Here is a 27,303-nt window from a genome sequence, read left to right on the forward strand (position 1 = left end):
ACTCGAGAATCTTAGTTCCATATCCTTCGGAGGCGATCTGGCGTCGGTGAATCTTTTCGAACCGTACTTGACCCATGACCTGCGCACAGGTTAAGGTTGTGCCTAATAACTCGATCATGCTCAAAGTTTGTCTCTCGGTAACGAGAAACAAAGTCATCGCGGGGTACTGTACGCAGTTAGAAGACTGCCACTTCGAACTGAGCTCGCCCATCCAAGTGACGAAACTTACTGTATGCTCCGCAGATACGGCGAGTGCCCTTGAAGGCGGTTCGCCCATGCATCACTCGCCAGTTGTTGAAAACTAGACAATGAGTGATTAGCATTTGTTACCACTGAGTGCATTATGTTCCATTTCACTTACTGACTATGGTGCCGGGCGTCAACTTGAACCGATATTGACTTCTTTCTCGGTTTATGATATCATTCCACTGGCGAGCCGCCACATACCAGGGCGGTGAGTCAAAAAGATGCACAACACCACGATCATCGTTGTTCCAACGAATGCGGTTGATCCTTCTAGTTTCGTTGTCGACTTCGATAACGGGATAGGTACGATCGGGCGCAATAGCTATTCCTTTGTTTCCGCTTGCATGCCAAGGGACTCTGATATCTCTTAGGGTATCAAACAAGTTCGGAGTTTCCCTCTTCAACAATCTGGCAGCTTGCAAACCATCGACGAGCAGAGACTCGCCACCCAGGGGCTCGTCTGGGTTGTGACCAGGAGGCGCTTCGTGTTCAAGACAGTGAAAGGCCTGTAGTCCAGCAGGCTCGCTGAAGTAGGTTGTGTCGGTGTGAGGTGCGAGGGCAATGTTAGTGTACGCAGTGTCGGCTAGAGCAAGGTCAGGGACAAAGTCATAGAACCCTCCATAATGAGTGTTGCGGATTGGTCCTATCTTCTCCAAGAAGGCCTGAGTTGCCTCGGGAGTCGGCTCAGCGTTTTCGACAAGACAAAAACCATAAACCCACTAAATCTGTAAGATTTCAAGTTCAAGCCATATACGATACCGTGGTTGAAGGGTCTTACAATATTTCTTGTCAAATCGGCCATGATCTGCTCGGCTCCTAGGCGGTAGTCGACCTTTGGGGGGTTCTCGGCGATACGACTACTCCATAGTTGAGGTGGCCTACCCTGTCAGCGATCGATAACATGAGCCAGCAGTGTTGGAAACATACTCATCTATACGGACCTCCTTCATGAATCCGCCAGGGAACCAGCATTCAAGCCATTCCCAGGGATGAATGCTTCTGTGGTCATCATCCCCTACCAACAATCAGCAAGATGAAACAGGCATCTCCGTTCCAGGATCAGGATCATGCATACACCTGACTTCGAGATGCGTTTCATGCTGGAAAAACTCTTGAGGTCTGACAGAGTCCAACTGTCTATCGGTCAGTCACTGCATAGGAGGTGGATGGACAAGTTTTCACCAACCTTGAAAGTGTCGAAATTCCTTTGCCTTGTGTCTGGGTTAACACATTCACTGCATTGGCAGTTATCCCTAGGAATGTATAAGCGCATCACATCAAGCGACTAAGCGCGGCTGCCAGCTTAACTTACCGCAACCACAAATTATGGCTGCACCACCACGCAGGGCCAACTGTCAGCGACCGATATTGATCCAATAAGCGCAATTGGATGCAGTGTGAGACTTACAAAGTACGATGCTCGGTGCTTCCATCCTCTCTAGGACGTACTATCCTCATTCTGGTGGACCCGTCCTCAAATGAGACAGTCTCAGCTTTGACTGGGTTTGCTCTTTCAGTCTCGCTCCCGGTTGAACTCCATCTCATGAGTGCTGCTGGTGGTGGTGCGGCCAAGTTGAAGCCAACGGCAGTATGCCTTTGTATGCATCTGGCGGCTAAGGTAGCTTGTCGACTCGACAGCCCAGAACTAGTGATAGAATGTGAGTGAGACTTGAATAAGACAGGGATGATTTTGGGGGAGAATGCATACATTGAGCTGCGAGCTAGTCGGCTGAGCAGCATTGCGGGTGGTGATGTTGCTTGGAAACAAACAATTGACGAATTTCAATAGTGGTGGGATAGCAAAGAGACAGCTAATGGACTTGTTTAAGTTGATGGTCGTACCATCCATGGATCGAATTATCAATGTCTCGGTAAATGGTCGGCAACCCGGCGATATTGACATGAGTATAATTGGATGATTTTCCAAGCAAGCAGGGGCTGTGCCGTCGACTTGCCTGCCTTAGTAGAGTTGGTAACTATCAGGTAGCAGTACGGATATGGAGCCGACAAAGGAAAGGGCGTCATACTGGAACCTAGAGGCAGTTTAGAAGCATGTAGCAGGGCACGTGCGCCGATTTTAGTCAGGGGTATAGCAGTTAAAAAGATGGAAGTAAAGGACCTAAAGAAGGGCCTGAAAGATACAATTGGCACTTCCATCCTTCTCAATTCATCAATTAAGTGCCTTTACGGTGAGCCTGCTATTCATGATCGAGACTGAACAAAGAGAACGAGCTGTCACCTTCAGTTATTACTGGGATACCATGTCTAATGCTAGAAAGATGGTGGGGTCTATTAGGTAGTACATCAAGCATGGATCACTGGATGCTACTTACCATAGTAGCTTAGTCCTCTGTAACCAAGCTCCAGCTCTTTTCCTCATGATGCTAATTTTGTACTTCCTTTGAATTGCCCATTCTACCAAGGTGCCTAAGTTATTGACACAATTGTAATAATGTGTTTGGCAGACTATTGTCAACCAGATTCTGAGGGCTCAATTCATCACCAGTGTTGGGGCTAAACTGGGGGATGTCTGTCATATCAGAGCGCCACTTCGGTTCCCTGCTTAACCCTTCCCTTGACCCTCGACCTCGACCTCAACCTCAACCTCAACTCTTAATCTACAAGCCCAATATCACGACCCGAGGCATCTTTGAGCAAACGCTCTTGACTGTTTCGTTTCAACTCGATCAAGCCTTGGCCCTGACCTCGAACCTACCCGCGGCCAAGTGGCTGTCTTGCCTTCCAATAACGCGTTTCTCGCTGAATCCCTCCCCCACTTGTTTAAGCGCTGACCTTTTTAACCTGCATTCTGCGTCTTTGATCCTACACTTTTGGCCTCGCTACCAGAGCTTTGGGTTGTTCAGGGGTTCTTAGTGACGCTATTTGTCGCGCCCGCGGTTAGGATGACTTCGTGATTGGCGTCGCCAGGCGATCCCCTCCCCCCTGTTCTCGAGGCTGACTTGGCTATTGCTTACAACTGAACAGAACCAACACTTCTCAAGAGAAAAAATGTCTGTGATCCTTGTAGGGCAGCAACTAACAATGGAAAACGTCGTGCAAGTATGGCATTGGTATAGCTCTTTCATCTCCCCTTCTTTCCTTTATCATTAAGAACTGCTGCACGGCGTCTGCACTCGAAGCGCCTCGCTTTCACTACTGCCAGTTATTCTCTTCTCCTTCTCTCAGTTGCAGACCGTCAGCATTTGTTTTCAGTCTTCCATGTAGACTTACCATGGCTTTCTCTGTACTGCCTCACGAGGGACATCTCCTCAGAGTCCTCCTTGTGTTGGCTTCTTTCTTACTTGCTCCAGCAAGCCCTGCTGCTGTCGAGTCTCACATCATAGTCTTCTCCATTGAGGAGCCAGAGAGCCCTCAAGAAGCCCCATCATCGTTTATGGACTTCCCATCACAATACAAAAAACGAGATGGATCATGTCCAATATCTGGAGATCATTGGTGCGGAAACGACCTTCCAGGGGATTTCTGTTGTTCCTCGACATCCGTCTGCAAGGTGCTTGCTGCAAACACAACCACTCTATGCTGCCCAAAGAACTCCAAGGGAGAATGCGAGATCATAATGCCCATTACCTGTCAAATCGAGAGACAGAATCCATTGACGAACCCGCAAGCTGAGGTCAAGTCACTAGCACTTAATCAAGAACTAAAACGATGCGGGAGCAAAAGTGGAAAGAAGAGATGCTGCCCCTTTGGATACAGCTGCAGAGACGACAAGGAGTGCGTGCTCGACGAAGACCAAGATGAAAGCTATGCCTTCCTTCTACCCGTTCCTGAGTATTCATCGACATCATCTCCTACTGCAACGTCCACGGCTACATCCTCAGCGACTTCGGATGTTCTTGCAATCGAAACATCAGAGGTACCCGGGAGAGTCGTACAACCACCGTCCACCAGTGCCGCGGCCCCAGAAAAGGAATCATCTGTCCCAGAAGATGAAGATGAGGGGGATAAAAAGGGTGGTGGCATCAGTCCCACAGGGGTAGTGACTGCAGGCACTGTTGCTGGCGTCTGCTGTCTTGCAGGAATAGGCATCTTTGTATGGATGAAGTGGTTCCGAAAGAAGAGAACCGACGATACCCCTGAAATTTCCCTTACCCGCGAGTCCTGGGGATACTTTTCCGATGGGAGTTCACCGGCCACCCGACATCTTCACATCGCTCGTGGCCCTGATGACAAGTTTATCGTCACGCCAACCACGGCTGGATTCACGCCGTCCTATCCACCGCTTGCTCCGATTGTTGAAGAGAGAAGCAGTCCTGTAGAGCTTCCCGCAACTCCAGTGTCGCTCTGCATGTGGTCTGGTTTCGAGAATGCTGCTGTGGAGGAGCCAAAGTTGGCCTATGTTATCCCTGCAAAACCACAAACGTGAAAGTCTTGTGGCAAGCTATCAACTTTATGATTTTTATGAAACGAAACATGAGTAACGCTTTTTTTTTTTTTCTTTGTACATATATATTTTTTCTTTGGCGTATTCCTTGTTTGGTCAAGATTATGAGGCAGCTCGCAACTAAAGTAGTTGGAAGACTATTAGTGTCTGGCGTTGATGAGCGAACAATTATCAAATTTCGATGAGATATTTTATCTGACAGATTTCTTGCGTTATTTTGAATCACTCACATACTAAATTTGAATTAATCTTGCAAAATCTAAGGGATTGCTGGATTGTATCATCATAAATCGTTACATTCTTCAAGACTCGTGATGCAGGCACAGCAGGCACAGACAGTACAGTGTCAGACCTGAAACGGGTACAATCAGCACTGTTTGATAAGCAATCAATTAAACGTAACTTTGGTTGAAATTCAACAAATAATTCCAACGCGACTTGTACATTTTTTTCTCTTAATATTGCCACTTGCTTTGTCAGTTGTCTTGTTAATTCCATACAGACAGACAGCATTTGAACTTTGGATTGCCCATGCAGACCATTCCTCCGTTTTATCCTTATTCACTGCAATTCCCTTCCCTTGCCTGTCGCATTTTCACTCCAATCTGTCCTGTCCAACTTGGGCCATGGATTGCCCTTTGATCGGCGCCAAACTTCTGTTTTAACTCCTGTTAACTACTTACTTGATCACGGGTCCCACGTTTTTCCTAGTCGCGCGCGAGACTAAGACTCTTCGAGCTTGCGACTTTTTGACTCCAGATTCGACTTGTCCATTTCAGCAATGACGTCTCAACATTCTGATTTCGACGCCTTCTACGACGACCAGGTCGCAGCTCATCGACGGTTCCTTTCACCACAGAATCCCTGGGATCGCATCACACAACCGAGTGTTCTGATATCCTGCTTTATCGTCGTCATCACCCTTTCATACAACTTATATGCTTCCACCACCACTCTCCAGGAGTCAATACGCTTATTGGGAACAAGTCTCTGGGACGGTCTCGTATTTGTTGTCCCAGAGAGACTCTTGGATGCGATAGATACACCCGATACCTCCACGACCACAACCTCCTTACCAATGCTACGCGCCGAACGAAGCCGACACGATGTTAAGAGCGACAAGATGCGAAGGGTCCTGGGGCTGGACCGCTCTGGTGGTGTCATGTCCTCAGTCCTCCAGGTCAGGAGTCGCGCCCTTTCTCTAACAGGTAGTGTTCTGGGATTGAAGGGCGAACCTTTCTGCCCACCAGGCCTCGGTAATATGGACAACTCATGCTACCAAAATAGCATCCTCCAGGGACTTTCATCTCTCAAACCTCTCCCTGAATACCTCTCCGCGTACCTCGAAGCGTCCGACGACAGCGGCGACCAGGATGTTGCACAAACATTACGAACATTGATCGCCGATCTCAACGACGGCACGAATTACGGACGAACATTATGGACACCTGGCGTACTCAAGTCCATGAGCACCTGGACACAACAAGATGCTCAAGAATACTATTCTAAAATACTGGACGACATTGATAAAAGTGTTGCCAAAGCTGTCAAAAGCGCGCAGCCTCAGCACCCCGGCCTTGCGGTTAAGATGGATAAGGACGATACAACTGCGAGTGAGCACAGCGACGACAGTGGTTATCAAAGTATGATTAATTATTCCGAAAACAATTTACCTCATAACCCACTGGAGGGCATGCTCGCGCAAAGAGTCGCCTGTGTCCAGTGTGGTCATTCTGATGGACTATCGATGATCCCTTTCACATGCTTGACGCTAAGTCTGGGGTTGAACAAGAATCAGCACGACCTGTATGAACGGTTGGATGCGTACAGCAAGGTGGAGGCGATTGAGAATGTCGAGTGCACCAAATGTACACTGGTCAGGACTCAGCAACAACTATCGGCCATGTCAAAGAAAATGCAGGAAAACGGGTCACCCAACGAGAAAGTTCTAGAGCATCTAAACCAGCGATTGGAGGCGGTCGAGCTCGCCTTGGAAGAAGATGACTTTGACGACAAGACATTGACCGAAAAGTGTAAGATCTCGGCTCAGAACAAAGTCAGTTCGACAAAGACTAAGCAGATTGTCATCTCTCGACCACCAAAGAGTTTGGCGATTCACATGCAACGATCGGTGTTTGACCCCTCCACCTTCAATATGATGAAGAACTCAGCGCCAGTCGATTTCCCTATGACGCTAGATCTTGCACCTTGGTGCTTGGGTAGTACTGGCTCGAATCCATTGGACGAAAAGTCGAGGCTGGAAGAAGAATGGGTTACTGACCCTCGAAAATCGATGGTAGCCGGCGATCAGGGTTCAAGCAAGCTTGCAGGACCCATTTACGAGCTTCGTGCGGTGGTGACACATTATGGGCGACACGAGAATGGCCACTATATCTGTTATCGCAAGTACCCACGACGTAGCCCTCCTACCAAGGTAGCTGAGGATGACGTGCCTGACAATAAGGCTGGTGCTCAGTCGGAAACCAGTACGGATGAGAAAGAAAGGGACGAGCCCGAAATGGATTGGTGGCGTTTGAGCGATCACAATGTCTCCCAAGTCAGCGAGGATGTTGTCTTGAGTCTTTCCCCTGGCGTTTTCATGCTCTTCTACGATTGCGTAGACCCTAGCATGGTCATGAATGATGAAGACGACGTCAACATGCAAGATGCAAATGAAGTCGCGGACGTAGATGCCGCAAACAGGCTGGTCGGTGCCACGGGAAATGCGGCCCCAATCGGCCAGGGGCTCGAAAGCCAAAAGGCTAATAGGACGCCAAAGGAGCCATCTGGATATGAAGAAGGTGCCACGTCATACAGCTCAAATGGCCAAACTGATGAAACCATAACGCGCGGCTCAGATTTGGCTACTAACGCGCCTTCACTGATTCGTGCTGGGTCATGAAGGATCACCAAATAAAAAGGAGGATGAGGCAGTGCTAGCTTACCGACTTAAGCTGCCGTTGACAGCATCGATAAGGTAAGCGAGCTGCATACAGATATTGGGAGCATCACGGGGATTGTGTTCAAAAGCATAGCGACGGCGTTGAAAACAGCCATAGGTTTTGAAATATGATTTTACAGCAGAACTGGACTTGGAGACGGGCGAATAAGTGGCTTAATAGGATGATGGATGAACTGCTTTGAGAGCACAGCACAGTAGATACCTAGTCACGATTAATACCATCACAGAACGTTTAGACGAATGCGTTGCCAAGCGATAGAACCCGAAGATTATTGCCGGTCATAAAATCAGTTTGAACTGAGATTGTTAACCGAAATTGTTATTTATCGCTTCCGTTAAGTGGTGGTTTTCAGTGGATGTTTCAGTGTTAGGGAGGCTATTCCAAAGCTATTAATATTTTACGCTCCCGGCAATGAACGGCCGAGAAAACAGAGTCGAGAAGCGCCCATCCCCACTGTAGCGGGACATAAGTGCCGAGGCGAATAGATATGTCACTAATCAAAGCACAGAGAATATATTAAAAGTGTTGGTTACTGTTGATCAGGCCTCCTGAGCAGGCGGAATAAGCTTCAGTCCGCGGTTATGTCGGCAACTAGCCAGGGGAAACGCATAGGCGTCTAAGAGATGGCCAGTTTCTAGGTAACCATCAAGGGGGGTACATCGTCAAGATGAAGCTGTCGTAGATAGATTTATTAGCCAAGGGGGGGATCGTCCAAGGGAGATGTTGAATCGATATGCAGATGAACTTGGCATAATTCCGAGGACTAAAACTCTAACGAATGGCAATCCCAATCTCTACCATGCAGTACAGTATAGAGAACAGGTAGGAATTTAATATCAGTGCTCGTATACGATTGTTAGTGCCTGAACTAAACTGGAACCCTTTCAACTACGGAGTACGGATACTAACCAGCAGGCCTGTGATACTGTTCCTCGGTCAAGATCGATCCAATGTAAAACGGAAAGGATTTGACAGCTGCCATGTGAATTACTTCTTGACCTCAACTTGGCCCCGTAGCAGCAGACATGGGGTGAGATGGTCAATACAGACAAATTCTAGACCACTCTGACCACTTATCATAGGTCTTCTCGTATTATAAAATCCACTGTGCAATGCCAAGCTTCCTACAAACTAAGCTTAGTTGCGTCGCCATCAAGGCCAATTGGTCAGTCCGTAAGTAGAAACCCCCGGTTCAGGGTCCCTGACATCCCTGGCCTGGCTAGAACCCAAGTTGGTGATCGCCATGGCCTTCAATTGCCTTGTGGGACAGCCTGCGCCTCGTCTCTGGGAACAGCTTCGCTTCTGATCTGACGATTTGTAGGCTTATCCGTACGAAGTAAGCACAGATACGGATACAATGGCGTTTACCTGGGAGGGTTCAAGTTCAAAGACTCTGTATCCGTACTATTCTCCCAATCAAACTCGTTAGATTTGCTCCATAACTACACTGCAGATTGTCATTTTGGGACTTGGCAGGTACGGACGATGAGATGCGCGCGGTCGTTTGTGGTTATGTTTTTGTGAGACTCGGCCTCTTTGACCCGTTGATGACAGGGCTTGACTCGTGGGGATGTTGGCTCTGATGTTGGGTCATGGATGGGCGGTTTATGTCTGTGATCGGCAAAGTCGAGCCGATGTTGGTTGGTTTAGGACAGAACAAGGTCCATCCCGAGGCTGAGCTTGACCTTGACGAGAAGTGAGACGTGCGTGGATCCGTGTTTGTGTTTGTTAATAAGAAGTCTCTGGTGCCCATCCTCTCATGTGAGTATGAACGCTGTTTGAATATTGTCTTGTTTGCATATAACTAGCTCAACTTTTCGCCTTTCTTTGTGTCTCAGATCCACGATAAACAACCAAGTCCAAATCAGAATCCAGCAAACAACAAGCCAACAGAAATAAGTCTAAACGCAGGAACTACTCACATCAAGCTTCCCGTTTTCATAAGACATTATTGACGCAGGCGCAACTCACTTATAAGTTAATCGCTTCCGCTTCCGCATCCGCATCCAGTAAAAGGAAGCAGCTCGACTACCCACTTTCCCATTGCGTTCCAACGGACTTGTGAGACCTTCAACTCTTTCTCACCATCGAATTTTCTATCCAACCTCTCCTTCTTTCTTTTCAGATTCTTTTACGCCCTCTTTTCCGACAGCCTCGATATTCATCTCTCCTTTCGGCCTGTTTACTCTCCATCGGAATACGTCACTCCGCAGACGAGAGTTGAGTCTAGTCCCAGGTGGCTTAGAACTAGCAACGCGCCCTTGTTGTGTCTCTAAATACATGCGCAACAACCGGCAAGCCACCTCTTGATTGTTCTTGCTCCTCTTCAAAGCTCCGAGAGGACGTTGAAGTGACGGTATTCCCAATCTGAGATAACGGCAACGATGGCGGGATCAAACGACTTGGAGGCCAACGGCGCCTCACCTCGATACGAGGGGGTCGACAGTGGTTTCATAGAAAAGGCTCCTACACAACGATCGGCTTCAAGGACACACGCTTCTGTCTACATTTTGTACGTGAACTCAAACTGGAGATTTTTGAATATTAATCAATGGATATCTAACATCATTCGTTGACAGAACATGGATCTTCTTTTCCAACGCAACTATTCTCTTCAACAAGTGGCTCATTGACACTGCTGGATTTCGTAAGTCCTCCACTACCTATCATCTTTACCAATTGTGAAGAAGAAACTAACAAATCTCCACAGGATATCGTGAGTATTCCAGTTACCAACAAGTAATAGTCGAGACATGAAACTAACATACTACTAGCCATCATTCTCACCACATGGCATCTCGTCTTTGCAACGATAGCAACACAACTTCTCGCTCGAACGACTACTCTTCTCGATTCTCGCCATGCTCTTCCTTTGTCTCGACGACTTTATGTGCGGACGATCCTCCCTATTGGCGTCCTCTACTCGGCATCGCTCGTGTTTTCCAACATCGTCTACCTCTATCTGTCGGTCTCTTTCATCCAAATGCTCAAGGCTACCGGCCCGGTCTTCACACTTATCGCTTCATGGGCATGGGGGGTTGCTCAACCTGACGCCAAGACCTTTGGCAATATCATGATCATCGTAGTTGGTGTCGCCATTGCTAGCTTTGGTGAAATCGAGTTTTCCGTGTGGGGTTTCATCTTCCAGATGTGTGGTACCATTGCCGAAGCTGTGCGCGTTGTCATGATTCAAGTCATGCTCAGTGCCGAGGGTCTCCGTATGGATCCCCTTGTCGGTCTCTACTACTACGCGCCTGTCTGTACCCTCATGAACCTAGTTGTCGTCTTGTTCAGTGAAGGTCCTCGGTTCAAGTGGGAGGATGCAGCCACCGCAGGCTATGGCATGCTCTTCGCCAACGCTTTTCTTGCGTTCATCCTGAATGTTATCAGCGTCGTCCTTGTAAGTCCCGACCAAAAGCTCGACATCCTTACTGTGCTAACTGCTCTCCAGATTGGTAAGACTTCAGGACTCGTCATGACTCTCAGTGGTATTCTTAAGAGCATTCTCCTCGTGGCAGCGTCTGTTGTTATCTGGAGTACTCATATCAGTCTTCTCCAAACACTCGGATACTCGATTGCTCTCATGGGTCTCGTTTTGTATTCGGTGGGTTACGAGCAGCTACTTGACGCATGGGATGGACTCGTCGCCTGGGGTACGGGTGTAAACCGTGAAGGAGAAATGTCTCCCGCATTGCGCAAGGCGATTATGGTCGGTTGCTTAGGTTTCATCACCGTGATCATTACCGGAGCATTGTGGCATTACCACGGCCTCTCTGGCACCCAAGTGGCGCGAGCGACAACATCTTGGCTCGGCCATTAATGTTATAACGATTTTCCTTGGATACCTCTATAGACTTGTTTTAATGACCAAACGTTTGAATACTGAATCATGTGTTAATCAGCGACATTATGTGAAGTGAATAGAGAACTGGTGAACCATGAAGTTTGTTAGATTGGTTGTAATAAGGGTATCTTGGTGAACCTCCAGGCTCTCTACATCGACTGTAAGCCTCGGCGTTCTCCTTTTGATGATTACTCTGGAAAGTATTAGATCTGGACAAATAAATTATCAGCCGCTCCAGCATTAGCGACGACCTCTACTACCGTCCCGTCGCTCTCGCCTAGGAGACAAACTCCGATCTCGTCTGTTTCTCCTGTCCCTAGACCGTTCTCTCTCCCGATCCCTGTCGCGGTCTCTGTCGCGATCACGACGGTCTCTATCCCGGTCTCGTTCACGAGATCGATCTCGGTCCCTGTCTCTACGGTCTCGATCTCTATCCCTATCGCGATCTCTGTCCCGGTCTCGCTCGCGGTAGCTGTCTCCACCTCGCAACTTATCACGGTCCCTATCTCTATCACCTCTGTCCCTTTCACGATCCCGATCCTTGGTCGCGTCACGCTGGCGACTGCGACTCCTAGTGCGACTCGCTCTGCGTTCCTCGCGGCCTCCAGGCATGTACCTATCAATGTCGTCGGTGACCCGACGGCGTCGCAAGTCAGGCGATATCTCGCCACTGCTCTTTTTATCATCGAGTCCTGGGATCGGTAGGCCCTTGTTTCTGGCGTCCTTCTGTGCCGCCAGATATGCTTTGGCTTCCTTTTCCCGCTTCTTGACCTCTTCCTGCTTCCACTCTTCAAGCTCATCCTGTGCCTTGCTAGAGCTGGGTCGCGCAGCAGACGCGGTGGTCAGGGATCGAGAAGGGCTTCGTCGGTCAGATGGTTTTTCCTTTTCTTTTTCACGTTCCTTGTCAGGGACCTTGTCGCGTGGCTTCTCTTGATCACGGTCATCACGAGTCCTCTCTCGGCTTCGTCGTCGTGGTGGAGATCTTTCGTTTCTCTCTCGAGGGCGATCTCTATCCCGATCTCTTTCTCGGGGATCATAGTGATCAGCTCCACCAAGTCGGACATCGCGGGGACGGCTTGGATCACGCCGAGTGCGAGAGCGGGTTCTATCCCGTCTCTCAGTACGCAGCCGCGAACGTGAGCGATCTCTCCTTTCTCGGCTTCGGTCTCTTCTATCTGTCCTGGCTCTCGACCTGCTTCTCTCACGGCGATCAGCTACCCTGGGTCGGGAGCGACTGCGTTCGCGTCTTCGAGATCTGCTTCGCTCATAGTGATCATACTTGGGACGAGAGCGGCTTCTAGCAGTACGCTCGTCTCTGACAACCCCTGAGCGGGCCCTATCTTGTCTAGTTCGAGAGCGGCTTCGATCACGTCTGTCTTGAACCCGCGACCCACTTTGTCCTCTGCGCGGGGAGTTTGAGCGCCGGTCACGACGGTTGTCTCGCTCCCGTGGACGATCACGATCTCTGTCACGGTCTCCATCACGATCCACAGCTCGTGAAGCACTTCGTCCTGGTTTGGTTTCGTCGACTGCAGGCTTCTTTGCTTGAGAGGGAGTTTCGGAATCAGCGCGTTCCGCCTTAAGCCCTGCATCGCTGGTCTTGCGGCCTTCGGCGATTGAAGAGCGCTCTCGTCGAATGGGGTTGATGGCCGAAACGGGCCCTGTCTTTCGTGGTGGCGGTGCCAGAGCCGCATCAACTTCCATCTCTTGTTTTTGAGATGGCTTAGAGCTTTCGCGAAGTAAATCAGCCAAAGCCTCTTGTTCCAGGCGCTCATGCTCTTCTTTGGAGAGCTTCTCTTTCAACTCTGCAGAAACAGCCAGTTTCTCCTTATGGCGGTCGTCCCTGTGTCGGTCATCGTCACGGCGGCGATCTCGGTCTCTGTCTCGATCGTGGCCTCTATCCCGGTCTCGTGTGTTCCGGCTTCGGTCCCTATCGCGATCCCGATCACGCTCTTTGTGTCGCTTCTCCCTTTCGAGATCCCGCAGTCTCTCACGCTCTTCACGTTCTTGTTCGCGCTTTCTGCGACGCTCGTCTCTTTCTTCCTGGCGTTTGAGCTCGGCTTTCTCACGCTCTCGCTCCTCCTTCTTTCGTTCCTCCTTCAAAATCCGTCGCTTCTCCTCCTCAATTGCTTCTTCTTTCTGCCGTAATTCTTCCCGTACGCGTTCACGCTCTGCCCGTCGGGCCTCTGTTTCAGCCGCATACTCCTCGTCTGTTTTAGCGCCTCGGGCTTTTTCCACCTCTGCTACTTCTTCGCCAACATCTGCCCGTCGTGTTTCGCGAATGCGCTCTTCTATAGCGCCGACGTCGATTAACTGACTGATGACATCTTCTGCCTTTTGATAGACTCCAGATCTTTCTAGAGCACCATCAATGAGGGCTGCAGCCTTTCTACGATCGAGTGTAAGGAGTTGCTGCGGATTGCGTTCGATTTCCTGTTCGGCGACTTCGAGAATGGATTTTGTGACTTGAGCCTCGTAGTCCTGGGCATATGTTAGCAACGGAATGCCTGTATGTATTTGTAGTAGCATACGCTGGCTTCAAATTTGTCCCAAACTTGTTTGCGAATAGTATCGTAGGCACCCTCCTTCTTGAAACTATGCGCAAGGGATTCTATCGCTGCTCTTGTCGCTGAAGGCAGAGGAAGATCGGAGGCTTTAAATTTTGGCGGCGCAGGGGCAGACGGTTTATCAATATCCATGGCAGAGTCCTCAACACCTGGTGTGGCCATAATAGCAAATATGCACTTCGGCGCAATGAATTTGAAAAGGAGGTTGATTAGGGCGCGTCAGAAGGGCGCTGTAGCTGAATGTTGTGTTCAGCGCATAGCGCGCACGTCCCAGCAACTTGCAATTAGGCTCTGAGTTGTAAGACTCAACCTTCAACAAACTCTTTGCCAGTTGACATGATAGAGGACCGTTTGGTAGAAATCTGGGGTTCTTTGCTTTGTCCAACGTGATGGTACAACGCCAGATCACGTGCTAATCTTTAATCTTAACACTTCCATTAGTAGTTGGTAGCTTTCCGATCGGAGCTTACCCTGTAGATTGCTGGTGTCGAGATAATTTGTCACTTATTGATTGAATTTGTTGATTACCACCATTCTTTATTTGTAAACACATAACACATCCCATTGTGTTAGATTTTTTGCTGATACTCTGTGAGACACTATGGCAAGACAACGTGAATGAACGTGAATTGAGAATACGCTTCATGAGATTCAAAAATTGCTAAATATCATGAGAGTTCATGTGTCAATCAAACACTTTTTAAAGGTTAAAGAGAAATAGAATTTTAAACGCATCCATTCATTGTCTTTGAGACGAATATGACCTAACAAGGTAGCAAAGTAACAAACTGGCTAAAACAAAAACAAAGACCACAAGCCAGAGTAACGCCAGCTAATCATCATGGGTGCCATGCTACCCAATGAGATAGACACTCGATACGATTCATGAATAAACCCCCTAGTACCTAGTAGTACACTTTGCAGTTGTAGTGGCTTCGGATGGCTTCTGCTCAACAGACGAGACGCCCCCTTCACAAATAGTAGGACCAGGAACCTCATAGTCAACCGAGCTAGAGTAGACGTTGACAAGGATACCAGGATCCGCAGCATCGTAAAGCTCAGTACCAAGATAACCAGAAGGAGAGTCAGACCCATCGCCAGTGATCTTCAAGTTGAAGCATTGGGGGTAGTTCTGTGCACCACCTTTGTCCAGTGCATTGTGTAGAGCAATGATCTCATGGCGAAGAACGTAGTTTCCAGGGGCGATATTCTTTGGAATACGGACGTTCCATCGGTCTCCGTTGTCTTGGAGTACCTTGTCCGCGTACCTGCCCGGTGTGCCCTGTTCAAGAAGGCCTAGTCCATCAATTTTGAAGAACTCGAGCTTGGTCTTGTCGACTCGCTCGCAGGGGCCGTTGCAGTTGGCGAGGTAGTTCAAGATAGGACCACTGTGATTTTCAGGCCAGCCTGACCATCGGAGAGTGAGAGTATCACCCGCAGCAAGTTCGATGTGTCCCTTGGCTGGAGTAGCGTCTCGGTGACAGATGATATCCGGATCATCATACTTGTCTGGTGAAACGAAGCCGTTGTCCGCTTGCTCAATGGTCCAGCCAGCAACAACAGGAGGGTCTTGCATGTATGGGAAGTCGGTGCTTCCATAGCCCTGGTAGGATACACCGTTGACAATGATCTCGTCAACATGGCCATGAGCAGAAATGCCAAGTGCAGGAAGGAGAAGAGTGAGCCAGAATGAGGCTTTGGAAGAGTTGATAGATTGGAAAGCCATGATGAAGATAAGGACAGGAGTTGGACCCAATCAATGAGTGTAATGATTTAAACAAAAGAGTGTGTTTGAAGCCGGATGAAGTAAAATGATCTGTTGCTTCTAATCCATTTCATCTGGAGGATGATTGTGAGCTTTTATAGCCGTGAAAGACATCGCTTCAAGGTCTTGTTGGGTCTCCAGCTTCACAGTTCTCAGTCATCCTGCGATTCACCCGCACACGCGATAACTTAACCTTGATTAAACGCACATGCACTTTCCTCCGGTGTAGTTATCCTGTTTTCAGACGAATCAACTCCCGAAGGATGTATCGGCTACATCATGATTGGTCTCTTGCTCGGCTGTCAACTTCTATCCCCTGATCTGTACAACGCGTTCTGACAAGAATCTCTTGCTGCCAAGAAACAGCCACATGTGGGATACCTGAGAGTCAGGGGTTGGTAGACAAAATATGAGAGAGAAACGCTGTGAAATGAATCCTTGAATCAGGGGCAGAGCTGAGGTCAAGGCGTCAACCATAAACTTGGACGAATAGGATGCTGCCCTCGCCTGCATACAAACGGGACAAACGTGATGGAGGCTTGCAGCCGTTGTTTCAACATGGGCCATTCCGACTTTGCATATTCATTGGAAGGACTGAGGCGTTGAAATGCAACGAGCCGCACGCCACTCCGAAGATGAGACGGGTGAATATGCAACCCGGATACCGAGGCATTGCCAACTAGAATGAGTTCCACTGGTTTCAAGTTTAGAGAAAGTGACATTTAGTTGCCCAGGAAGAACTAAATGGCTGGAAAAATGTTGATGTATAATTGTTGGATATTCAGAGTTGTGAGATGTCGTCTGGAGATAAAAGAATTCTGAACTACTAAAACAACCCTCCCCCCCCCCGTTCATTTTTCACCATTTCATTTTCAGAAAGATGGAGGTGGATATCATGCCGTCTCTTCGTCAAGCTCGTAGGTGAGAGATACATCCCAACCGCAACGCCGTGCCAGGAAAATGCACCTTAGTACATGCAGCCTCAATACTGATAACTGAGCCGTCTTAAAACTCGCCCTCTCCACCGTGGCCTACCACACTCGCAGTCCAGAGACCAACGAGACCCCACCAGTTGACCTTCCAGCCTCTCCACAGCCCCTCACGGCCCTGGCCCTTGTAGACTGTGGCAGCAACACCCTTAGTCTTTGCCTTGCCCCTCTTTGCTGCAACTTGCGCCGAAACGGGAGCCTCGTGAGTTCCTTCTTCGTTAACAATGTGGAACATGGTACCGAAGGTGCCTTCGTAACGTCCGGGAGGAATGATAGTGGTGAATGGTTGTCCAGGGCTGAGTGCCTGTACATATTCCTGGCTCGACAGGAGCGAGACTTGTCCACGTCGAAGGACAGTCTCAATGGGCAACTTGAGAAGGATCGCTGACGATGAAGCGATGAATTTGGAGATGGAGAAAGCCATCGGTGAGACCTGGCTATCGATCATGAACTGAGTTCGGAGAACAAGAGGTGTGGAGAGTGTGATGAGAGGGTGGATCAAGGAGTTGAGAACGGTTGGGACTACCAGCATCGAAGAGCAGAGGTAGGAGGGGAGGCTTCTGAGGGTAGCCAGCGTCCTGCGCTGACCGTTTGAGCTCGGGGTGACAATAAGTCTAGTCATGGTCAGCTTTACATTCGTTCCACACGTGCTCAAGGAGCATACCTAGTTCGGACCAAGTCCAGTGGCGACAGGACAAGTCCTGTGGCAACAGCTGCTGCAGCGGCAACGAAAAGAGATGCCCAAGGGTAGGGCGAAGCAATATCGATCATTCGATCAATATCTTCTCTAACACCCATGTCTGGGACATTGAAAATCGCACTGAGAAAGCTTCGACCCCAGTTTTCCAGCAAAGACTGCAACACTGTGTAAAGGAATGTGGCATTTGATCCCTTCCACACTCCCCAAGCACCTTCCTTGGACCATAGCTGACCGATTACCTCGAGAATCGAATCCGGGCGTCGGAGTTGAAGGTAGTGTTCTGGAATAGCCGGCTTCTTTACAGGCGATGGCTCTCGTAGAGAGCTTGAACCCCATGGAGATTCGTGAGGAGTTGAGGGGATATTCGATGAAAAGTAATTGGGCTCTTCGCCCTCAGAGTCCGAGTCTCTAAACTACGTCGTTATGATTTAGCGGTGTAACTTGCAGAGAGCTTGAAATACACTCACATCATACATGGAGCTTCTCGGTGGAGAGACCGGCTTCTTAGGGGGCTCTGGCTCCGCAGGAAGTCCATATACAGCATTTTCATCTTGGTTTCGAACTTGCAACAATGTCTTCGCTACCTCGAATGGCTGGGCCATAAGAACCGAGCTGTATTTCCATAGCAGCTCATCGATAAGGCTCTTCGCATTCTGAACCATAGACGGCGAGGTGTCGCCTAGGTAATCATTGTATTCGAGGTCGGAGAGGATATCGCGTGCCTTGGAGGCATATCGTTCACCAGCGGCAGTCACATGTCGTCCATCTGGGAATGGGTTTGGGCTAGGGCTCGACTTGGCGGCTGTCTCAGCGGGGGCTCCAATTGAGGGAGGGATATAGTACGGCCTCAGAGGATTGACAGCTTCTCTTTGAGTCGACATGGTTGACTGGAGCAACGCGACGACATCTGTCTATAAAAGAAATAATTATAGAGAAACGCAGTGCATTGAGAGAGCTTAATGGGCTTGGGCGGGCACCAGAGAAAATGATCACCAGTACCTCCACTCTACGCCAGTGAGATCCACCAACCCCACCATCGGGCACCCGGAGTTAGCCTTCGGATTACGGTCAATGAATTTCCCGGCCGAAAGCGCCGCCCTCGCCCTCTGCTATCCGCAGCTACTCACTTTTTTTCGGGCTGCTTAATATCATCTGGGACGTGAGAGGACGAGACGGGGCTATAACCGTCCATTGACAAAAAATTGGCGCATTTAGAGCATTCCCAAGCTTCTCTATCTCAAGCAAAGACCCAACACTTTTGCCATTACCCTATAACGTCCATACTTTTTTTTAAATTATTCTCATTAATCCTCGACTTACATCTTCGGCCGATCCCCCGAAATCCCCGGAATCATGTCGGCGTCACGATCTTTTGCGACTTGCTTGGCCAAGCTCCCAGCTACGGCATGCCGAACAACACAGCCTATGCGCTTTAGCCAAAACATTATGTCGCAGGCTTCTCGAAGTCAATTCGCTGTAATCCCTCGAGCTGTCCGGTTTTCGCCCGTTTCCCAAAGAGCTTTCACTACGTCAACGCAAAGACGACACGGGCATATCGATCCTCCAAAGCCGGGCGAGGAGTATGTGCCAATGGAAGCTCCGAACTTCAGTAATACTTAATTAACATAATTCAGACTCTATGTTACTTTCATTGAGAAAGACGGCACAGAAAATAAGTTTGCTGTTTCAGAGGGAGACAACCTTCTCGATATCGCCCAAGCCAACGACCTGGAGATGGAGGGCGCATGCGGAGGATCTTGCGCCTGCTCGACATGCCATGTGATCGTTGCCGATGACGAATATTTCGACAAGATGCCTGAGCCCGAGGATGACGAGAATGATATGTTGGATCTGGCATTCGGACTTACCGAGACGAGTCGACTGGGATGCCAAGTGAAGATGACCAAGGAGATGGATGGTTTGGTGGTGAAGCTGCCCTCCATGACGAGGAACCTGCAAGCGAGCGATTTCAGCTAAGAAAATTACGGCATGAGACATATGTTATGTTTTGATATATGAGACGAGATGGATGACCTGTACTTGTAAGACTACGTACTGTACTTTTAGGAGGAAATAGAACCGGGCGATGACGGGCGATCAGGTGCATCATGCAGGGTATCTTTGTTGCGACTTTAGTTGCGAGACCGGGAGAGCACGGCCAGGTGATTCTACTACTCCTCTTGAAAAGAAACAAAGGAAGAACACAGAAATGTTATTACGCCTCCTCGAGTCCACCCTTTTTCAATCCGCCACCTCCTGAGGCAATCAACTCCAGGAATCCCTTCTTACTCATCTCGTTGACCTTTTCCTCTCGCTTCTTCATCCCGATGACACCCTCCTTTTTCGTACCCTTCTCCGCCTCAACGGCCTTAACCTGCGCAGCACGAACGGCGTTGAAGAGCTTGACAACACCACGCTGTGCGACCTTGCGTAGTCTCCTCTCAGTCTCCATGATCTCAGATGTAGATATCTCCAGCTCTCCAGTGGTGTCATTTGTGGTTGCGACGAGGACATCCTTTACTCGACCCTTCTCGAATGCTCGCTTCTTCTGCTCGCGGAGCTGTTTTCGCGCCTTGGACTCTAGGGCACTGTCGACAGCGGCCTTGGAGGCTTCGTGGGCTGCAGCACTTCGGGCAAGAACAGGATCCGATCGCTTGGATGTTGATAGTTTGGTGGAAAGAATCTTGGAGAGCGATGTAGCGAAGGCATTGGGATCGTTTCGCTTTGACTTCTTGCGCTTATTGGGGTTCGTGCCATCCATATCTTCATCTTCGTCGTCTTCCGATCCTTCGTCATCGTCATCCTCTTCCTCCTCAGATTCGGCCTCCGGCTCGTCGTCCTTGGGCTTTTGCGACTTGGCGTTTGGTTTTGTCTTCTTGAGAGGCTTCTTCAAGGCAGGCCTCTCTTCATCGGAGCTGGAAGCTTCATTGTCGGAAGCGCCGACGTTGTCGACCTGAACATTGTGAATGTCGTCGTCGGAATCGAGCAGGTTGACAGCATCGAATTCTTGCGCCTCCTCTGGTTCAGAGTCACTGTTGTAATCTCGGAGTTGCTTTCTCTTTTGCTTTTTGGTAGGCCGCTGTAACCGGCCATCAGGCTGTCTCTTTTTCTTGTTCACAAGCCCGGCCATTGTGTGGATTTATTGTGTTGATGTAACTGGGATGTATAATGCTTTCAATTGGAAGCGTCGCGGATCTCGACTGGTCGTCAAACTTTTGAGAATTTTGCCGGGGAAATTTTCTGGCGATTGGAGAGTGGGTCTGGGCGGTGAGCTAAGCTTCGGGGTGGTCCAGCGTGGGGCCGGCCATGGTGGGGCCGGAGCAGCTCCCTCGAAGACCGATCGTTAAATAAGAGCACAAGCGATGTAGTGTCACCAGTGCTGGTAAATATGGACGAGAGGCGAATGAATAGATCGGTAAAAACGATTTTCAGTCTACAGTGCGTATAATATATTAAACAGTATTACGAGATTCCATATGTAAACAGCAAAGATTCCCGCTCGAACGTAGATTCAACCTCCGCCTAGAAGAACTTGATCTTGTCCCAGAATGAGGGGGGAACAACCTCTTGAATAACGTCCTCGGGCGAGTCCGGAGCCTGGACAGTCGCCTTCCACGTCTCCTTACCGTCAATGTAGAGGGTATAGTAGAGCGAACTCCTGTTGTCCTCGAGCTTGCCAATCGAGAAAGAACCAAACTTAGACTTGCCTCCGGGAATATAGCTTTAGAATTGTTAGTTAATTGTGTTTGTTGGATTAAATAGGGAATATGGACATACCTCATCATAACATCCTCATCGTCTGTCTGCTTGTATGTGGGGAAAGGAGAAGCAAACTGGTTCAAGGGGCTGGTAGAGAATTCGTGGGCAGCAGCGGACTGTGGCCATTGCGAGTCAACAGGAGGTGGGAACCTGGTAGCGGCAAACTCATGGCGATCGCCGGAGAGAATAACGACGCTGGTACCTCGTGCACCGGAGTCCCACATAGCCTCAAGGATTTGCTTTCTCTCAGTGAGGAAACCACCCCAGGTGTCCTTGACATTGATGGGCCAGTTCTTGGTGAAAGGGACAGAAGAAGCAATGAACTTCCATCGAACACCCTTGGGAACAGGACGGGCGAGCCAGGCCAGCAGATCAGCCAGTTGCTCCTTGCCCAGCATGGTCTTATCTGTAGCGTTGAATGGCGCGTTGTTGCTGGAGCGGTAGCTGCGAGTATCCATCATGAAAAAGCTGGCTGGTCCTTGAGTGAACTCGTACCAGGTGGCATTGCGTCTGAGATTGAGGGGACCAGCGGCTTCAGAGATAGGAGGGTTGACATTAGCTTGGTAAAGGTGCCAAGGGTCCACAGCAGCGCTGTAGATACCAGTTGTGTTGGAAGACCAATCGTTTGAGATCTCGTGATCATCGAGAACGTGGATCCAGCTGAGGTTTTGAGCAACAGGGGCCCAGTCGGGTGAAGCATAGATCTGTCGATATTGCATACGATATTCTTCTGCGGTCTTTCCAAATCGCTCGGGAACATCGACGTAGATAAAGTCACCAAGGAACAGCATGAATTGGGCATCCAGAGTAGGCAACAGGTTGGCAAGGTTCTTCAGACCAGGGATGGCCAAAGCATGGTCCAGTGGGCTGTAAGGGAAGCGAGGAAGAATGCACGAAGTGGAGAGGAAAGTGAAAAGGCCATCCTTGGTGTCGGGCATCTCTCCTGCCTTGGGAGCGGAGCGAAATTCGCCCGTGTGATTGTTAGAAGTCCTCCATTCGTAGGTCATCTGCTTTGCAGGGTCCAGAGGTACCGTCATAGTCGTGGTGAAGTCGGTGGTGTTGTCAGTGGAAGTGACAAAGCCTGCAGTGAGCCACATCTTGGGGTCGTAAGTGGACTCGGCATCCTTAACGTGGTACTCGAATATGACAGGCATCTGGACCTGATCAGGCTCACGAATGACGAACTTCGCCTCAGATGGCGATACATAGCCCAGTCGAACAAAAGACAGGTCGTCAGAGGGGTAGTACCATCGAGCACGGTATAGAGCATCAGCAGTCAAGCCGATGAGAAGAGCGTTGATGAGGAAGGTTAGGAAACTCGCAATTGGACGCGCAGCGCTGGGAGCTCCAGACAAGAGAATGCTGATGATACCGGGAACCTTTTCACCGATCACGACCTTCTCCTTGACATCAACTACATCGGTAATGATCTTGGGCTCAGGCACGACGGCGACGCCATCTTCAGTCAAGAGAGGGGTTTCAGCTGTGACGGACTCCTTCACAGTAACATCAATCTCATCTTTGAGGACACCAACTTTAGGCTTAGTGTAGTAGCTCGCAATATAAGATGGAACATAGATGGCGAAGAGAGTAAAGGCGGCGAAGCCAAAGTGTGCCTGTTGGTGTGGTTAGTTGAACTGCTGATTCGTAACGTTCTTATTCACTCTTACAGGGAACTGTGGGTATGGTCAGCATGGTCTAACATCATATAAACAAAAAGGAAGTACATACAAGTCTGAAGAATACTAGAGCGCTTATCCTCAAAGCAAATGAGGATAGCTTTGCAGCTTTCGTCTGAACTGCCATGTTGATGATGATGACTCGATAGTAGTGGTTCTAATGCGAAAGAACAATAAGGAGGTGCTGCGCGATAGCGCGGATGAAACGGTCCGTGTAAGGCAATTGGCCCTAAGTTGGTCAAGAGGTTAAGGAAAGTCAAGAACTATATGATTTGAAGCTTCACGTCATGTGAGTATTCAACGCGACATGAGAAATGATGTTGTTTATTTATAAGAAGAAAGATCAGCAGCGTTTTATTGCGAGCTGTTTGATGAAAGGACCGACAGGGGAGTGAGGTCATGATCCGCGACAATCTGGTAATGCAACATCTTAACGCGTATTGGCTCAAAGGGGAAATATATTGGATCTACCGAGATGTGGCGTCTCTGTGGCGCATTGATACCAAATAGCTGATGGTTCTAAAAAAGGAGCTCGAGCAGGTCTCAGGAGGGGTCTTCCAGGGGGTCGGTGCCAGCAAAATTCCGCGCCGGCTTTGGAAGCTCAATCGTGGCCCGTTCGGTTTACTTACAGCACATGTCCACTTTAGCGACAGCTTGTCCTGAACAGCAGCAGCAGCACGCGACAACCTCTCACACATCGCCGCAACAATGAGACTACCAACACTTGTCGCCGGGCTTTTCGCCTGTCTTGCCACCAATGTCGCTGCTACTGCTTTGACCTACAAGCTCGATGCTCACGAGAAGGCCTGCTTCCATACCACCACGAAAAAGCAGGGCGAGAAGATCGCATTCTACTTTGCTGTGAGCCTCCTTGGATGTTATCATGGCCACCAAACCCCGAGCTAAACATGTGCTATAGGTCCAATCTGGTGGTTCTTTCGATGTCGACTACGTTGTTGAGGGTCCCAATGGCAAGATTATCATGGATGGTCAAAAGGAGCGACAGGGCGACTTCGTCTTCTCTGCCAACGTTGTCGGCGACTACTCTTTTTGCTTCGATAACGAGATGAGTACTTTTGCCGAGAAGTACGTCGACTTCGAGATTGCTGTCGAGAACGAATCCCGCGCCCAACTCCCCTCCAAGCAGGGTACTACCCCCGAACAGACATCAGCCCTCGAGGAGTCCATCTTCAAGATCTCTGGCCAGCTCTCCACCATCTCCCGAAACCAAAAGTACTTCCGAACCCGCGAGAACCGAAACTTTGCCACTGTCAACAGCACTGAGGGCCGAATTATCAACTTCAGCATGATTCAAATCGGTCTCATCATCTGCATGGGTGCTCTGCAGGTGTTTGTTGTTAGATTCTTTTTCCAGGTAAGGCTTATCATGCTTCAAACTCAAGAACTGGCACTGAACTTTACAACTAGGGTGCGCGCAAGGGTTACGTTTAAAGAAATCGCTTTATCATGTGCAATGCTGGACACGGGTGTTATGAGGCGTGGGAATAAAAAGGAGACGGATATCGGAAGTGATATGTATAATCAATGGAAGCAAAGCGCTTGGCTCGGCTGGAAGGCCTTGCATTTGGTTTTGACGTAAATGTTTGAGATATTGAAATGAAAGTTGCCATGATACGCTTTAATACTTTGCCTGATTAAACAGTGTCTTTGCACTTGGAAGTGAGTTGTCTTGAATGAGTCGGCTTTTACCAATACCGACACGCCTGTTAAACCCGAGCAGTCTAAGTTTGTAGCACCAATCCATATCGCAAGTTACTGATGTGCTCTGATATGGTTCAAGGGAAGCCTATCAGTAGTTTGAAGTTGCCATTGACCTATGACGTGCAATGGAGCATTGACGATAATTTGGTGATTGCAATAGTCAATGGATAGTAAGAAGCTCGAAGAGGCTTCTCAGCTACAATCAGGCATATACCTGACACTGCTCTCTAGTAGCTGTAATAAACTTTCACACAATACTAGCTAGGAGAAACGCATAAAGGTGCAAGTCATGTTTACTACTGGATGCCTGGTGCAACGTTAATCGTTCACGTGGTTGCGCCTGCTGGATTAAGCTGTTGAAGGTTTATACTGGACACGGAGAAATCATTCAACTGCTATTTTAGAGCAACTATGTAACTCTACAGTAATAACTATTATCCTTGGGTACTATCAATGTCTTTAATTCCAAGTAATAAGATTGGGAATTGTCTAAGTCGTTGCTAAATCTTGGCGCTGTCGGTTGCTCCAGACATCCCGCGCTAAGCCGCTTTAGGACCGTCGCCTCTTGAAATTCTAATAAACCTTGAAGCCTCGCGACCTGAACAACTCCAACATCATCATCTACACAACGACATAAAAATGACGTCGATCGCCGGGTCGCTACAGGCTGCGCTGCCAAAGCCCAGATACACGGGCGAGGAGGAAGAAGCCCCCGCGCGAGCGCAACAACGCGGTGTTCGGATTGTTGGCCCTGGCCAGCTCGACGAAACGCAGGTCGTCCTCAAACGATCTGGCCCTCCAGCATACGGCCAGCGCGTAGGATGGCGACCACGATCGCAAGAAGACTTTGGAGATGGAGGTGCTTTCCCAGAGATCCCGATCGCTCAATACCCTTTGGAGATGGGAAAGAAAGGCGCCAACTCCAGCAACGCGTTGGCGATTCAGGTTGACTCCGAAGGCAAGGTTAAATACGATGCCATCGCGCGACAAGGCCATACCGAGAACCGAATTATCCATACATCTTTCAAGGATCTGATTCCTCTTCGACAACGCGCCGATGCCGGCGAGATCGATCTTTCGCGACCAGACAAGGAGTCTGTGGAGGCAACAACAGAGAGGACGAAGAACGCACTGGCTGCCCTTGTCAGTGGTGCGGTGGCAGCTCAGAAACCGAAGAATGTCAATATTGGACAGCGAAAAGATCCTACTTTTGTTCGATATACGCCAGCAAACCAAATGGGCGACAACTCTAAGAAGCAAGATCGTATCATGAAGATTGTCGAGCGACAGCGCGACCCTATGGAACCTCCGAAATTCAAGCACAAGAAGATCCCTCGAGGACCCCCTTCGCCACCTCCGCCAGTCATGCACTCACCACCCCGAAAACTCACAGCCGAAGACAACGAAATGTGGAGGATTCCTCCCCCAGTTTCAAACTGGAAGAATCCCAAGGGTTTTACAGTGCCATTGGATAAGCGTTTGGCTGCAGATGGACGTGGATTGCAGGATCTGGCCATCAGTGACAAACATGCTCAGTTCGCTGAAGCTGTCAAGATGGCTGAGCGTCATGCTCGTGAAGAGGTTCAACAGCGTGCTATGATGCAACAGCGTCTAGCAGAGAAGGAGAAGGCACAGAAGGAGGACAACCTTCGAGAGTTGGCCCAGAAGGCTCGTGCTGAGCGATCTGCTGCTGGCCGCGGGCGTAGGGATTCTCGCGGTTCCCACGATTCAAGGGACTCCAGAGACTCGAGGTCACGATCGCGAAGTTATAGTTATTCCGAGTCAGACCGCTCCGACAGCGAGGACGAGGAAGTCAGAGAGCGTGTCAAGGCTCGCCAGGAGAAGCAAAGAGATGAGGAGCGAAAGCTACGACAGAACCGCATGGGTGCTGAGCGACGAGCTCAGGTCATGGCCCGTGAACAAGGCCGAGATATTTCAGAAAAGATTGCTCTGGGTGTGGCCAAGCCTACACAATCAAAGGAGACCATGTACGACTCGCGGTTATTCAACCAAACAAGTGGATTTGATAGCGGCATCAACGAGGACAACCCCTATGACAAGCCTCTCTTTGCGGCACAAGACGCCATGAACAGCATTTACCGCCCACGGGTAAATGTAGACGATGATGACGATGCAGAGGCGGGTGACCGAGAGATGGCAAAGATTCAGAAGAGTAGCCGATTTGGCGAGGCTCTTGGAAAGGGAACATTTAAGGGTGCTGCAGATGCCGAGGTAAGCTCTTCATTTTTTTTATTCTCATCTACACATTCACTAACACTTTTTACACAGGCACGCGAAGGTCCCGTTCAGTTTGAGAAGGATGCTGGAGATCCTTTTAATGTAGACAAGTTCTTGTCAGAGGTGGATCAGAACTCCTCTAAGCGTGGTTATGGCTTGCAAGACGATGATAGCAGGCAGTCCAAGCGGCCGAGAGTTGACCCTGACGACGATGAAGAATAATCAGCAAACTGCACGGAAATGTGTGTATGGCTTATACAGTTAGACTCAGTCAGGCGTCAATTCGCAACTTTTTTGCAAGGCATTTTCACAATACCAACACTACATAAAGCACCGCCTGTGCTTCACCCATTAATTTTACTCAACCTCATAAGCGCGACCAAATATTTGTGCCATGACTGATATCTATTGCTAATACGTGGAATC

General features: G+C 49.3%; 12 protein-coding genes across 12 annotated transcripts; 6 read left to right on the forward strand and 6 right to left on the reverse strand.

Annotated features, from left to right (window-relative positions):
* Window positions 1-11: 11 nt before the first annotated feature.
* FGSG_06105 (uncharacterized protein) lies at window positions 12-1,704 on the reverse strand (the record flags this gene model as incomplete). The annotated part of the gene is made up of 8 exons (XM_011326427.1): window positions 12-166; window positions 230-301; window positions 362-965; window positions 1,025-1,129; window positions 1,188-1,261; window positions 1,433-1,464; window positions 1,559-1,576; window positions 1,655-1,704. The coding sequence occupies 8 exons, from the start codon at window positions 1,702-1,704 to the stop codon at window positions 12-14; spliced, it is 1,110 nt and encodes a 369-aa protein (XP_011324729.1).
* Window positions 1,705-3,478: 1,774 nt separating this feature from the next.
* Window positions 3,479-4,633, forward strand: FGSG_06106 (uncharacterized protein; the record flags this gene model as incomplete). Its single annotated transcript, XM_011326428.1, has 1 exon — window positions 3,479-4,633. The coding sequence occupies one exon, from the start codon at window positions 3,479-3,481 to the stop codon at window positions 4,631-4,633; it is 1,155 nt and encodes a 384-aa protein (XP_011324730.1).
* A 799-nt stretch (window positions 4,634-5,432) lies between these two features.
* FGSG_06107 (uncharacterized protein) lies at window positions 5,433-7,553 on the forward strand (the record flags this gene model as incomplete). The annotated part of the gene is made up of 1 exon (XM_011326429.1): window positions 5,433-7,553. The coding sequence occupies one exon, from the start codon at window positions 5,433-5,435 to the stop codon at window positions 7,551-7,553; it is 2,121 nt and encodes a 706-aa protein (XP_011324731.1).
* Window positions 7,554-9,391: 1,838 nt separating this feature from the next.
* Window positions 9,392-11,434, forward strand: FGSG_06108 (uncharacterized protein; the record flags this gene model as incomplete). Its single annotated transcript, XM_011326430.1, has 5 exons — window positions 9,392-10,126; window positions 10,194-10,261; window positions 10,325-10,330; window positions 10,389-11,014; window positions 11,066-11,434. Exons 1-5 carry the CDS (start codon window positions 9,999-10,001, stop codon window positions 11,432-11,434), a joined length of 1,197 nt encoding a protein of 398 aa, XP_011324732.1. The 5' UTR covers window positions 9,392-9,998.
* A 264-nt stretch (window positions 11,435-11,698) lies between these two features.
* Window positions 11,699-14,187, reverse strand: FGSG_06109 (uncharacterized protein; the record flags this gene model as incomplete). Its single annotated transcript, XM_011326431.1, has 2 exons — window positions 11,699-13,939; window positions 13,990-14,187. The coding sequence occupies 2 exons, from the start codon at window positions 14,185-14,187 to the stop codon at window positions 11,699-11,701; spliced, it is 2,439 nt and encodes an 812-aa protein (XP_011324733.1).
* Window positions 14,188-14,774: 587 nt separating this feature from the next.
* FGSG_06110 (endoglucanase-4 precursor) lies at window positions 14,775-15,911 on the reverse strand. The gene has a single exon (XM_011326432.1). The coding sequence runs from the start codon at window positions 15,749-15,751 to the stop codon at window positions 14,924-14,926; it is 828 nt and encodes a 275-aa protein (XP_011324734.1). The 5' UTR covers window positions 15,752-15,911; the 3' UTR covers window positions 14,775-14,923.
* Window positions 15,912-16,576: 665 nt separating this feature from the next.
* On the reverse strand, window positions 16,577-18,360 carry FGSG_06111 (uncharacterized protein; the record flags this gene model as incomplete). Its single annotated transcript, XM_011326433.1, has 3 exons — window positions 16,577-17,393; window positions 17,444-17,892; window positions 17,947-18,360. The coding sequence occupies 3 exons, from the start codon at window positions 18,358-18,360 to the stop codon at window positions 16,796-16,798; spliced, it is 1,461 nt and encodes a 486-aa protein (XP_011324735.1). The 3' UTR covers window positions 16,577-16,795.
* A 472-nt stretch (window positions 18,361-18,832) lies between these two features.
* Window positions 18,833-19,456, forward strand: FGSG_06112 (uncharacterized protein; the record flags this gene model as incomplete). Its single annotated transcript, XM_011326434.1, has 2 exons — window positions 18,833-19,059; window positions 19,114-19,456. The coding sequence occupies 2 exons, from the start codon at window positions 18,833-18,835 to the stop codon at window positions 19,454-19,456; spliced, it is 570 nt and encodes a 189-aa protein (XP_011324736.1).
* A 238-nt stretch (window positions 19,457-19,694) lies between these two features.
* FGSG_06113 (uncharacterized protein) lies at window positions 19,695-20,609 on the reverse strand (the record flags this gene model as incomplete). The annotated part of the gene is made up of 1 exon (XM_011326435.1): window positions 19,695-20,609. The coding sequence occupies one exon, from the start codon at window positions 20,607-20,609 to the stop codon at window positions 19,695-19,697; it is 915 nt and encodes a 304-aa protein (XP_011324737.1).
* Window positions 20,610-21,001: 392 nt separating this feature from the next.
* On the reverse strand, window positions 21,002-23,044 carry FGSG_06114 (uncharacterized protein; the record flags this gene model as incomplete). Its single annotated transcript, XM_011326436.1, has 4 exons — window positions 21,002-21,200; window positions 21,257-22,854; window positions 22,909-22,914; window positions 22,970-23,044. 4 exons carry the CDS (start codon window positions 23,042-23,044, stop codon window positions 21,002-21,004), a joined length of 1,878 nt encoding a protein of 625 aa, XP_011324738.1.
* A 552-nt stretch (window positions 23,045-23,596) lies between these two features.
* Window positions 23,597-24,599, forward strand: FGSG_06115 (uncharacterized protein). Its single transcript, XM_011326437.1, has 3 exons — window positions 23,597-23,778; window positions 23,837-24,292; window positions 24,346-24,599. The coding sequence occupies exons 1-3, from the start codon at window positions 23,626-23,628 to the stop codon at window positions 24,367-24,369; spliced, it is 633 nt and encodes a 210-aa protein (XP_011324739.1). The 5' UTR covers window positions 23,597-23,625; the 3' UTR covers window positions 24,370-24,599.
* Window positions 24,600-25,278: 679 nt separating this feature from the next.
* Window positions 25,279-27,099, forward strand: FGSG_06116 (pre-mRNA splicing factor prp45; the record flags this gene model as incomplete). The annotated part of the gene is made up of 2 exons (XM_011326438.1): window positions 25,279-26,871; window positions 26,929-27,099. 2 exons carry the CDS (start codon window positions 25,279-25,281, stop codon window positions 27,097-27,099), a joined length of 1,764 nt encoding a protein of 587 aa, XP_011324740.1.
* Window positions 27,100-27,303: the final 204 nt, after the last annotated feature.

Source organism: Fusarium graminearum, chromosome 3, assembly GCF_000240135.3.
Source record: "Fusarium graminearum PH-1 chromosome 3, whole genome shotgun sequence".
Classification (NCBI taxonomy): domain Eukaryota; kingdom Fungi; phylum Ascomycota; class Sordariomycetes; order Hypocreales; family Nectriaceae; genus Fusarium; species Fusarium graminearum.